Below are 12448 nucleotides of genomic sequence, written 5' to 3' on the forward strand. Positions count from 1 at the left end.
CACCCTGTAATCTACGTTTAAAGTTGTGTTCCTGATTGGGAGCACGTATAAATATGCTAGGTTGTCTGAAACACTGCAGAAAAAATTTACAGGTCCTCCAATTTTCTTGCAATTATTAGTTTCATCTTAAATCAATCATCATGTACTAAAATAATTAAATAATGTTTGATATTTGAATTAATGTCTTCTTATTCAGTTAATAAATTATTGCATTATTAGGAAAGAAAGCTTAAACTTGGCACCACTGCTCGGTCACTATCATTATCTCGTGTACGATGCACACAACAGTAAGTAAAGTCTAAATATTTCCTAAGAGGGTTTCCTCGTAGTCAGTTGTTATTCCCTGTTAAAGTGGCTTTTAGGCTAGTACAGAAGTGATTTGAGTTTATTTTGCTTTTTTTATGTTGATCTATTGTGATAGAAACAGAATTTCTTTTATTAAGTTCAATTTACGCTAGAATAGAACTACTGAAAAACAAATTGGTCGTGAATAACTACCTACCTGAACAGGTTTTCACAAATTGTTTCTGCTGTGTCTGTTTGGGTTCAAAGATTATCTCTACGTCTTTGTTACATATGTGGAATTGAGTTCAGTACAACATTGAATGTAAGACTAAAATATTATATAATTTTCCGAAGATTAGTGATAAGATACCTATCATGGCAAGGAATATTCTACAGTTATCAAAAAGTAAGTCTTGCAACCGGAGTAATTTGGTTTGGTTATCGCAAATTAAATTTATATTAAGATAGGCAAATTCTATCATACAATTAACACCGCTTAGCTTGTGTTGAATCCGTTTACGTTTTTTTTTGTGTGTTTTCAAGTGAGTAAACAGATCAAAGTCTTCGGATAAAAACATTTGCATGAAACTGGACTTTGATCTCACTTAATACGTTATGCCATTTATAATTGTCGTATAGATAGATACACAAGCCGCGAGTTACTCATCTGTGATAGCATAATAATGCTGTTCTAATAACATTAAATTACCTCAGATCCCAGAATCCTTCTGAGTACCCATCGAAGCTATTCGGAAGCATCGGCCCAATTTCCAAAAATAACAACCCACTACACGGTCCATCCTCGAGATAAGGACTCCAGATGGGCAGGTAAAATTTCGCTTCATCACGATGTGTCTGTGTTAATCAGTAGAGATTTTCAATTACAGAAGTCGACATGGAACGCTTCGTAGACGAAGCGGACTTGCTGATTGTCGGTGGAGGACCAGCCGGTTTCTCAGCAGCCATTCGTGCCAAAGAAATAGCCGCCGAGAAGGGCCAAGAACTGCGAGTGTGTCTGGTTGAAAAAGCCTCCGAAGTGGGTGGACACATTCTGTCGGGAGCCTGTTTGGATCCGGTAGCCCTCAATGAACTGATACCGGACTGGAAAGAGAAGGACGCGCCACTCACTACGCCTGTAACACACGACAAATTTTTCTGGCTATCCAAGAGTGGAAAATATCCTATTCCCATCTTTCCGGGTTGGCCCATGGATAACCGGGGGAACTACGTGGTCCGATTGGGACATGTTGTTGCTTGGCTCGGTCAACAAGCTGAAGCCCTTGGGGTGGAGATTTATCCTGGCACTGCTGCAGCAGAAGTGCTCTTTCACGAAGACGGATCGGTGAAAGGCATTGCAACCGGTGATGTTGGTATATCGAAAAGTGGTGCTCCCAAGGACACTTTTGCGCGCGGTATGGAGTTGCACGCAAAAACAACAATTTTTGCTGAAGGCTGCCGGGGTCATTTATCCAAACAGTTGATGGCCAAGTTTGGCCTAAACGCGGAGAATGAACCACAAACTTATGGAATCGGGTTGAAGGAGGTGTGGGAAATTAAACCAGAACACCACAAACCCGGTCTTGTAGAGCACACCATCGGATGGCCGTTGGATAAGAGCACGTACGGTGGATCGTTTCTGTACCACTTAAACGAACCGACCCCGCTGATTGCCGTTGGGCTAGTTGTTGGACTTGATTACGCCAATCCGTATATTAGCCCTTTCCAGGAGTTCCAACGTTTCAAAACCCATCCTAAAGTGCGTGATGTTTTTGAAGGCGGTAATCGGATTGCTTACGGTGCACGGGCGTTGAACGAAGGTGGTTACCAAAGTATTCCCAAGCTTACTTTCCCCGGTGGTTGCCTGGTTGGTTGTGCAGCCGGTTTTATGAATGTTCCCCGCGTGAAAGGCAGTCACTATGCCATGAAGAGCGGAATGCTTGCTGCTGAGAGTGCCTGCGAAGCCATCCTTTCCGGCCAAACCCAGGAGAAGGTTGGACTAGAACCGAAAGATTACCCAGATAGGTAATGGTTTCAAGCCCTTAATCATTTTTATATTGACGATTTATTTTTGACAGGATTAAGGAATCTTATATCTGGAAAGATTTGTACAAGGTCCGCAACGCGCGGCCTAGCTTCCACAATGTCTTTGGACTGTATGGAGGTGTAGCGTATAGTGGATTTACACTACTGCTGGGTGGACGTGAACCGTGGACACTCAGTCATGGTGCGCCGGATCACACCCGCCTGAAACCTGCCAAGGAATTTAAGCCAATCGAATATCCCAAACCGGATGGCAAAATAAGCTTCGATCTGCTTTCTTCGGTGGCGCTTACCGGAACGAATCACGAAGGCGATCAGCCGGCCCATCTCACCCTCAAGGATGACACCGTACCGGTGAAAAATAATCTGGAAATCTACGACGGTCCGGAAGCACGGTTTTGTCCTGCCGGTGTTTACGAATTCGTGTCGAATGATGAAGGCGGTAATATGAAGCTGCAAATAAACGCACAAAATTGCATCCACTGCAAAACCTGCGACATCAAGGATGTAACGCAAAACATCAACTGGGTCGTTCCGGAGGGTGGCGGCGGTCCGGCCTACAATGGCATGTAATAGGTCCGATCTCCTGCATTTAAATGCGTGTTGTATCTTTTTCTAGATTATATAAAATTGCAACCAAGAAAAGGTTTTTTTTCCATGAATTTATCTGTACTAGCGTAACTTTTGATTTATACCATCAAAGAGCCGCGGTTTAAATACTGTAAAATTTATTTTTTTTTTCGTTTTTTTCTTCGTTTTAAAACAAAATAACAAGAAATGCAAAGGGAATAAAACAGATGTTTATAGTTACAAGCACACTTAAAGCGAGACTCCGAAAGGTTCCCGGTGAGGCCATCAGTAGGTTTTCTTTTTCATTATCTTCATGAACAGTACCATAACTAGAACAGGTAAAAGAAAGTTAGCAACAGTTGGATATTACATTATCACAAAGTGTTAATTCACTCACAGATGAAAATCATCATAACCAGACCTATCATGAGCCACATCCAACATTTCCACGCTTTTTTTGAACTATCCTGTAACTTTGTTGATTCTGCTGATAGCGAGGAAACGTTCTGATCGGTCAGTTTCGATGACTTGGTAACAATCTACAGCACAAAAAGAAGAAGAGTTTAACAGTATCCGCGACAGCAATTTCCCCAAAACTTACCTCTGTATCTTTCTTGATAATCTTGCTGGCAGTTTCAGTTTGCTCTTTTAGGTTTCTCGTCAACATCAGCATATCCTCCGCTATCTTTTCCTGCTCGTCTGAGAACTGCTTAACCGTATGCTCTAGATTCTCGGCCACCTTCTGACCGGCCCGCCGTCGAATAGTGGAGAAGTTGCCGTTAAACAGTTCACTGCGTAATTCCTTCTGAAACTTTTGGTCGTGTATCTGGCGAATCTCTCGCATCACATCTCCGCCGGAATCGTTGGTTCCTTTTGATTTCGTTTTCAATCTGCTGCGCTGTTCTGCGTTAAGGGATGGCTCGACATAATTGGAAACTTTTTTCAGCTCGGCGCATCGATTACGATATTCCGTTATCAATTTTTCCTCCGGTTTTCTACGAGAACGAAATAATCATGATATAATTCTGATCATTAGAATCAATCAATCAATTGACCACTCACTCAAACTGTTCTTCCAGCTCTAGAATCATCGTATCCAGCGATCGGATGTACTTCTTCAGCCTCCAGTCTTGCTTATCGGCCGAAACAATTTCCTCGCACTGTGCGATTAGACTCCGCACATTGATCTCCAGTTTTGACGTCATTGTTGCTGACTGCTCACTGCACTCGGGCACTGATTTCTATTTTCCGTGATTTATTGGTGAAATCTCTCGCTCCCTCGCGAATCTGGACCATATAAAAGTGAAAATTCCGCTGGTTGCTTCAGCTCGCGGGTGGAATAGTCAATTAGATGCGAAGCAAGCATAAACCGAAAGAGGAGAAAAGTGTTTGCGTTGTCGCCCTCGTCTGTTCTGTTGCGTTGTCTTTTGTCTATCATCCACTATGGACAGCACACCGATTCTTCGTTGTAGTAGTGCAATGGCAACCAAGCGGTGACAGTTCGCAGAACAAAACAACAACACTTTCTTGCAGGGGTTTTATCTCGCCTGTGCCCGCCTTTCGGTTATAGTTACTGTATTGACTAGTCTAGCGGAGTAGAATTCAAGAGCACGTTTGAACTTTTGATACGGGAAGTAGTCGATTATTTCCCAAATTTCGCAGATAAATATTGAAGGATCAATAGATAAGATTATTTAGCCCCTAGATAAGAAATGTCGCTAGTGTGCCCATTGTATTCGAGGCAAATCATGTTGCACAAAAGATCTCAAGCACTTGAGTCAATTTGTCGCGATTCGACTTGAAAACTGCTTTGAGAATCATGATCTAGTAGACCTACTCCTATTTTGAGCCTTGTTATGTGCGAAAACTGCCAAAAGAAAAAGCAGATTACACTGAACCAAATTGCTCGCACATAAATGTGTTATCATTGCTTGACTTTAGCTTTTAACGATTGTATATCATTTTAGAACTGATTATCACCTTTTGCTTGCGCAGTTCAAACAAATAAGGGTAACACTAACAGTTAAAATGATTGTTATTTACTATGGGAAAGATTATGGATGAGCGCATCGAAAGTGAAACGGTGTGAAACTGAATCGTAAAACAGTTCATGTTTGTATATGATTCCCCTAACCCATTCCCGGCGGAGAGTAATCAGATTTTACTTCGAAAAATGACCTTAAAACTCTTATTACTCAGCAACTACGCGAACAATTAACACAAACATGGGTTGCGTATTGTAGATTGATCTGTTTAATCGTTCGATCTCAAGTTTAATCGATCAAAATATCAAGTTTAATTGTTAATTTGTAATCCAAGTTCAGATGTCAGGTCCCAAGCAACAACTGAAACATAATAGAAAAATAAATTGTGATCATTTGTTGCACTAATGAAATTCCAAGGTTTTAAGAAACATTTTTTGTTACTACGATGAAATTGTAAAGAAACAAGCAACAACTAAAGTTGCATCGCTGCTTCAAAAAACTTAACACCAACAACGTCATTCGCGTGGTTAGATTTGTTGTTGAAACGTGTAAACGGCATTCGAAAACCCAACCTTCACTGAATAGATCTAGTGGGTGGAGCATATGGGTTGCCAACGTGATGCTTGCGAGATACACAAAACAAACACACAAAAATGCTTCTAAAAGTTGCTGTCATGTTCTGAAGCCATGTAACAGCAACTTTTGCCCGATCGTCCGCCTTATATTTGTTTTTGAGATGAGGTTTTTTTCTGCGTTGTAACTTTTGCGTACTTGGACTAGAAGTCGTCCAAAAAGTGTGGGTCTCTAAAACAAAATGAGATGAATTGCTTTGAATTTCATTACCACGCTGAGGTGCTGATGAATTGAAGAAGCGAAATTAAAAACTGATATAATGAAGCAAAATTTGAAACAGAGCCATAAACTTGAAAATGTTTCTACAGCAAATGACGTAAATAGTAAAAACGAGAAAATTGAACAGAAATTGATAGCTGGAGTTAAATCCTCATCAAATTTCTGGAAATAATCAAAGGTAAATCGCTATACAGACAATCTTTTTCCAATCTGACCATTTGCCATGTAGTTTCTATTGCGCACTAGTTTGATGCATCTTCGTAGCTGAAATTTTATCATGCAGTATTTACCAAGTTGTTATTAAATTCCATGCATAACTTCATACACATTGCGGTTTCATTCTTGAAACTTGTGTTGAAACAACGAAAATGTTGCAATTGGCTCCATCTCCTGCGCTTTTTTGTCATTGTATATGAAACTGAGATGTAGCTGCAACTTAGTTTCGCATAAAAATTTGTTGCTGTGATGCACAAAGTTTATAATCGAAACATATTTTGCTGCTTGGGGTGATGCCATACGTCATCACCCGCCGGCAATGAGTTGATGGGGCTGTCATGGATGATTTTCTTTGACATATGCGCTTGAATTCATGTTGTAAATTATCGACAACTATCACTGAAAATATAAATGCAACATTTTTCATTGATGATATTTTTTTACAAGTGTGCATAGCGAATTATATTATTTAATGTGAATTATTAGTGCATCGAGTATTTCATATGACTTTTTCAATTTCACCCGTCGGATACTCCTCTCTATACATAACCTGTAAAAATCCAGCGATGCCAGCGACATTTCTTATCTAGGGACGAAATAATCTTATATCAATAGAGGTAATATTTCGGTAATATTATACGATATTGGTGGCTATATTTTGATATTTATCGTTTATCTGTCGGATTCATAATACTCCGACAGACTTTGACAATATTGTGCTGTCAAGGATTTGTGTTATAGGTAGACTACTGCTTGGACATGCAACGATGAATACTTTGTACACCATAAAAAATTCACGTCGAAGTGAAGTGATTTACTGTTGAATTCGCACTACTTGTCAAACATTTCAAAGTGGAAAGAAAATCTTTCGAAATAAACCAATGCATAGAATGATAAAATCAACAGGAAATCACATCATTTTATATTGCAATCAACATCTTTGTTAATATATTTGTCATTGAGCTACTTATCTTCTTATCTTCTCAGTTATCCACTAATCTTCGTGAATAAGTTTAACCACTTTATTACCACACTTGATTTGTCTCTATTGCTATTGATGGAACGACTTAAGAGAGAATTGTTTACCAGAATAGTTAACCTCACAAGTATGGTGGTAGACCACGGAAATAGTGCATATTGTGAGTGTTATTTCAACAGACGGGGGCTTTTAAATTATGAAGAGGAGCAAGGTGAGAAAAACTCCAAAGATTAAAGTTCGGATGAACAAAAAAAAAAGCTCAACATGTCAATATATCCTGCAATCGAAACATTGCAAAGCCCATCAAGGAGGAACTGAAATTGAAGTAACATTCCGACCCGGATTTGATTCGCGAGGTGCATTCCATGGTGGCAAGTCATATTCGGGAGAATTTTGAAATTCGCACTCCTAAAATAATTGAGCTCTACGACAGACACGTACTTATAAAGTATCCCCAAATAAAATATACCTTCGAAGGCTTTCCTTTGTATGAAAGAGTTATTTCCAGAAAAAGATTATCCCATATACGTGGGCTAAGAACGTTCTGTCAGCATCTACAAAATATGCACATGACTACAATGTGGTCAATAGATAAACAAATTATTACCGGCAATCACGACAAGACACACCGCAACAAATCTGACCTAAGGAGTAGGGGTAAACAGGGTATGACCGCCCAGCGAGGTCAGACCGCCCCCCGTAGTTTTACCACCAAGCTATATAATAATTGAAAAATTTCTTTAACATGTCTATTACAGTATAATTACATAACATTTTGCACCCCTTTCTTTAATGATAGTGCGCGAACAGTCACAGAAATAATCAAAAACAACCTTTCAGCTGGCAACCAGTCAATGCGCTATTGTTTTGCGGCAACGGGACTTAAGGTTTTTCTGTCTAAAAATTTATTGTTTTATTCGTGAATATACGTTTAACCGCTTGCCTGAATCTGTCTTCTTTCGGAAATGTCGAAGGCCGTAAGTGATCTTGTAATTTTGACTACTTTTTCGATGGAAAATGAAAATGTTCCACTGGGGGTAACGTCGCCCACTATACATGGGGTAAAACCGCCACGTGTACAACTGCTTGTTATTTTACTTCAAAACCCAAATGCCTCGACACTACAAAGGGAATATATGCAGGATCAGTAAAGCAATTTCAAGCCACATAAGACATCGATGTTAATCGACCACTTTCGATTTGGTTGAAGCTTTTCTAGTAATATTTTTTTAACGCGACAAATTTTTGAAAAAAGTAAACTTGTGTAAAAATGGTATTAATGAACAAAAATAATTTTAGAGCCAGGACGATTTTTTTGATCGATATGACGTCTCCAGCAGAGTTGAAAATAGCAGTTTTTTTACTTCCGAAAAAAGTATACACTGTAAAAAAATTCAAAGAAAAGATATAAAAATAGAATTAAATTTTTTTTTAAATTTATTTAAAAAAAATCATGTTTTTGCCTGCAAAATCTGCAAAAGGTAAGCTAAAATTTGATGGTTGTTATATCATGGAGTAATAGAAATATTAACGGCTCAAATTTTGCGAAGAATTTTTTGGGCGGTTTGTTTGATGTATAGAATCGTTGGTAATTTTGTTCCTCAAAAAAAAAAACATAAAAAAATTGCAAATATGAAAATATTTTTAAATTTATAATTATTAATATTACTCCATACATAATAAGTCTTCAAAAAAAATCAGACAGGATTACTGAGTTTCTATTTTTAGCTTAAAGACAGGTTTATTATAAATTGAATATTTTGAAAAACCCCAATTCTGGAAAATCTATTTATATTGAGAACCACAAAAAGTTACCTAAACATTGATTTGAACTTGGATAATCAAAAAAACGAAAAAAGTTAAAACTTAGAAAAAAAATATTTTTTTCAGATTATTCACAGTGTATATTTTATTAAAATAGAAAAAAAATACCATCTACAACTTTGTCAAAGACATTATACCGAGAAAATCATCCGCTTTGGCCCTAAAAATATTTGTTATCCTCAAAAAATAGTGGGCGATCTTACCCCGCTGGTGCGCGGGTTTACCCCGCATGAAAAAGATCTGCACATAAATTTTTAAAATTGAAAAAAAGGCTGGAAAATAAACAAAAATATTTTAGTTCTTATTTTTCAAATGCGGGTATTGAATAGAAGAACCTCTTAGCGAAGAAAAAATGAAATTGGAGCCGCAACTTTATTTTCTATAAACAGAAATGCTTAAGGGGGCGGTCTTACCCCGCTTACCCCTACTCAGAAGCTTGGAACTGTATGAAATCGACATTCAACGTTTACTAACGGTTACGATTGACATTGCTCAAAACGTGCCTGCCACAATATACCATTTGATGATGACTAGTTTTTTACTAAATGGCTCTCAGTTGTTAGACGACGCAAATAACTACGAGAATGAAGAAGATGATTAAGGGCAGAATTATTCGGAAAATCGCGATAACGAGTATGTGTATGTGTATTGGATCTAATTGAGCCTAATCTCCAAGAGAGCGTTGTGCGGAACTTACGTTACAACTAGCGGTAAAAGAAATTCTTAAAAAAGACTAAAATTATGGGCGTAACTACGAAGGGCGTAGTCCCCCCCCCAGAATTTTCCAGAGAAAGATTATATTCAATAAAACTAAATAAACTGCTCTTCTTGTTCATCCTTCCTATGAGATTTGAGCTGTTGACAATTTTCAAAAGCTTAACCTAGAGGGAATAAAACCATTCATGCGTGAACATTTACGCTCCAAAATTGGGCATCAATATTGTTGATTTAGAATCAGAAATGCGAGTTCAAAAAAATATCTTCGATCACTGAAACCTAAAACAGATTGAGATGCGGAATTTATCATAGATTATACCGACAGGAATAATATTTGTGTTCTAATGTTTTTTGTCATTGTTCAAGTATTAAGCAAACTCTAAAATTAATATTCAGCTTTCTCATTCTTATTTACCAGAAATAATTTCAAAACCTTTCTGGAATGCTACTGATTCAGTTGACGAGTCCCGTGAGCTCGACAAGTGCGGAAAGAAGCTTCTCAGCAATGCGATGATTGTACGGTCAGCACCCAGGTTCGATTCTCAAACCTAGCTCTTCTTAATATCGAATCAGCGTTACTGAAAGAAATTGGCGTTCACGGTGTGGTGAAAATATTCCATACATTTCTTCGGAGGTTTAATTCTGATTTAAGTGATTTTTTCTGCTGTTACGACACTATTTTAATTCTATTTTTTTTCCTTTTTTTAAATAAAATGTATAAAAAATAGTTCCCCCCTAGAATTTTCCTTAGTTGCACCCATGACCAAAATAAAATAAAACCGAATCCTGAGCATTATGAAGGTTTTGCGTAAGGTGCCTTACAAAAAGTTATTTGCTGTGAACATGCGGTGTAGACCGAAACTGTTAAAAAATGTTCATTTAACGTGAAACGAGCAAATAAATAACATCGAGAAGGAAAAAACGGAGTACATTGAATAAAATTCGTATGCCAGTTACGACGTTTGTAACTTGCATTCAAATGAATGTTGAAAAATGACATATTTTCATTGTTATTAGTTGTTTGGCTTGCCTTTTGGCGATACTGTCACTGTCACTGGACTTGTTCGTTGCTAAATTGAACATATACGCTGTAAAAAAAACCAATATTATTAAAAAAACGGCTTGCACTTTTTTCCTCTTGCAATTTTTAACATTTTTGAAGGAGGAGGGTGTCGTGAACCGATTGTGACTTCGGGCTTTGGTGTCGTAGGCCCTACCTGGCCAAAGCTTCGCTCCATTGCTCATCGCCAAAGATCGTCATAGGTCCTTCTCCATGGTGTGCTGCCGTTGAAATTCATCACAAGAATGAGCACCAGTAAAACTCTTTTTTTTTGACACAAAGTACACTAAAGTCGCTTTTTACGCGGGAGATACGTGCCGCGTGAAATAAAACCGCGTGAATTCCGGAATCCGAGTAAAAAAAAACCGCGTAAATTCCGGAATCCGCGTAAAAAAACCGCGTAAATTCCGGAATCCGCGTAAAAAAAAATCGCGTAAAAAGCGACCTTAGTGTATATTTATTTATATTTTTATATGGTTACATATGATTTGCTTAATTATTGTTCAGCCTTTGAAGGCTCTGCATCTTTGTTTTGAGGTTTGCTGGTTACTTAATTCTATAGATTAACTTTATTTGTGTAGAATTTTACAGTTCGTCCTTTATAAGACTTGTTTTTAATTGAACAATCAATTTTTATAACCTACTTAAATACGAATAACTAACTTAAAACTAACTCAAAACTAAGGTATCAGCTCACGAATGATCTGGTGAGATGACCTGGCGCAGGACTTTCTGAACCTAGTCAACGATGTTGTTCTCCGTTCCTCCAGCACCTGAAGACCAGCCAGGCGATGCAACTCAGAGTTTCGTATCCTCGGAGGGGTGTTTAGGATCATACGTAATACTATATTCTGAACAATCCGAAGTTTAAGATGGTGGGCTTTAGCGCAGCCCTCCCAGACAGGCAAAGCGTACTCTATGACCGGTAAAATTATTTGCTTGTGAACGGCAAGCTTGTTGGTGAGGGAAAGGGTGAATTTCCCATTAATGAGAGGATAGATGGATTTGGTCAGTATGTTGCACTTGGTAACAGTTTTCTCTACGTGTGAATAAAATAGAAGCTTTAGGTCCAGGGAGAGACCAAGCTAGACAACCTCATTCGACCATTCGATGGGAGTGTTATTGAGATGGATTCTCACATTGGCACAAGTCGAGTTGATTTTGAATGTGGGAATACAATAGCCTGGGTTATTGATGCTATATATAGCTACATTGATGCAGATCTTCCAGCTGTTGAAATAGTCGGACAAAACATCCAAACCCTCCTGCAGTCTACGCGTCAAAGAATGAACACCAGTAGGGCTAACACACGCTTATATAGCATTCTCCGCTTGCTGCATTATCGGAATCACATGAACGAATATTTTCCCCTCCGCAAGAATTCCCCTCAAACGAATGACAGTCCTATTAGAATATAATATTCCACTCCAACTTTCAATGAGAACGGAAAGACGATTTTTTTTTCAAGGAAGTAAATGCTAATGTGTATCATTCTGATTTATCTTCATTCATTTTTTTATTATGGTTTTTTTAATGTTATTTTTTTCGGGTGATTATCTTGTCATGCTCATCATAATATAATTCTATTTGTGAAGCGCTGTATGCAGTTGAAAAGGAATTTCTTTTCCTTCTAAATCCCATGTAATATGTATAGGAACTGATTCAGGCAATGAATGTTTTTCTCACGAGAGGTACGTAGCTAAACAGACAGCGTGAACCGGAAGTGACAACAAAATGCTTTTGAAGTGAATACTGCTATGAAGCGAAATGTCATTTGTTTTAGTACGGAATAAAGAGTAGTGGCATTATTCAGGTGCAAAAAAACTTTTTTAGGTTCTTCAGGGCTTCAAGAGCTATGGCAAAGGGTTTTCGACGTAAATGCCGTTAATCGATGCAGCCAAATCTTCCTGGCATCGGCTT

General features: G+C 38.2%; 2 protein-coding genes across 2 annotated transcripts; one reads left to right on the forward strand and one right to left on the reverse strand.

The window, feature by feature from the left end:
• Nucleotides 1-292: 292 nt before the first annotated feature.
• LOC129719462 (electron transfer flavoprotein-ubiquinone oxidoreductase, mitochondrial) lies at nt 293-3138 on the forward strand. The gene is made up of 4 exons (XM_055670792.1): nt 293-691; nt 1000-1113; nt 1173-2307; nt 2361-3138. Exons 1-4 carry the CDS (start codon nt 661-663, stop codon nt 2896-2898), a joined length of 1818 nt encoding a protein of 605 aa, XP_055526767.1. The 5' UTR covers nt 293-660; the 3' UTR covers nt 2899-3138.
• On the reverse strand, nt 3037-4341 carry LOC129719463 (vesicle transport protein USE1). The gene is made up of 4 exons (XM_055670793.1): nt 3958-4341; nt 3497-3890; nt 3293-3434; nt 3037-3224 (listed from the first exon to the last, which is right to left on the reverse strand). Exons 1-4 carry the CDS (start codon nt 4098-4100, stop codon nt 3181-3183), a joined length of 723 nt encoding a protein of 240 aa, XP_055526768.1. The 5' UTR covers nt 4101-4341; the 3' UTR covers nt 3037-3180.
• Between the last annotated feature and the right edge of the window lie 8107 nt (nt 4342-12448).

Source organism: Wyeomyia smithii, chromosome 2 (assembly GCF_029784165.1).
Source record: "Wyeomyia smithii strain HCP4-BCI-WySm-NY-G18 chromosome 2, ASM2978416v1, whole genome shotgun sequence".
NCBI classification, from domain to species: Eukaryota; Metazoa; Arthropoda; class Insecta; order Diptera; family Culicidae; genus Wyeomyia; species Wyeomyia smithii.

Excerpts from the sequence above, each read along its gene's own strand:
- LOC129719463 (XM_055670793.1), bottom strand. The coding sequence starts at position 4,100 with ATGACGTCAAAACTGGAGATCAATGTGCGGAGTCTAATCGCACAGTGC. Across the intron at positions 3,435-3,496 it reads TTATCAAGAAAGATACAGAG|ATTGTTACCAAGTCATCGAA; the intron begins GTAAGTTTTGGG and ends TTTGTGCTGTAG. Across the intron at positions 3,225-3,292 it reads GGTTATGATGATTTTCATCT|TTATGGTACTGTTCATGAAG; the intron begins GTGAGTGAATTA and ends TACCTGTTCTAG.
- LOC129719462 (XM_055670792.1), top strand. The coding sequence starts at position 661 with ATGGCAAGGAATATTCTACAGTTATCAAAAA. Across the intron at positions 1,114-1,172 it reads TAAGGACTCCAGATGGGCAG|AAGTCGACATGGAACGCTTC; the intron begins GTAAAATTTCGC and ends TTTCAATTACAG. Across the intron at positions 2,308-2,360 it reads CCGAAAGATTACCCAGATAG|GATTAAGGAATCTTATATCT; the intron begins GTAATGGTTTCA and ends TATTTTTGACAG.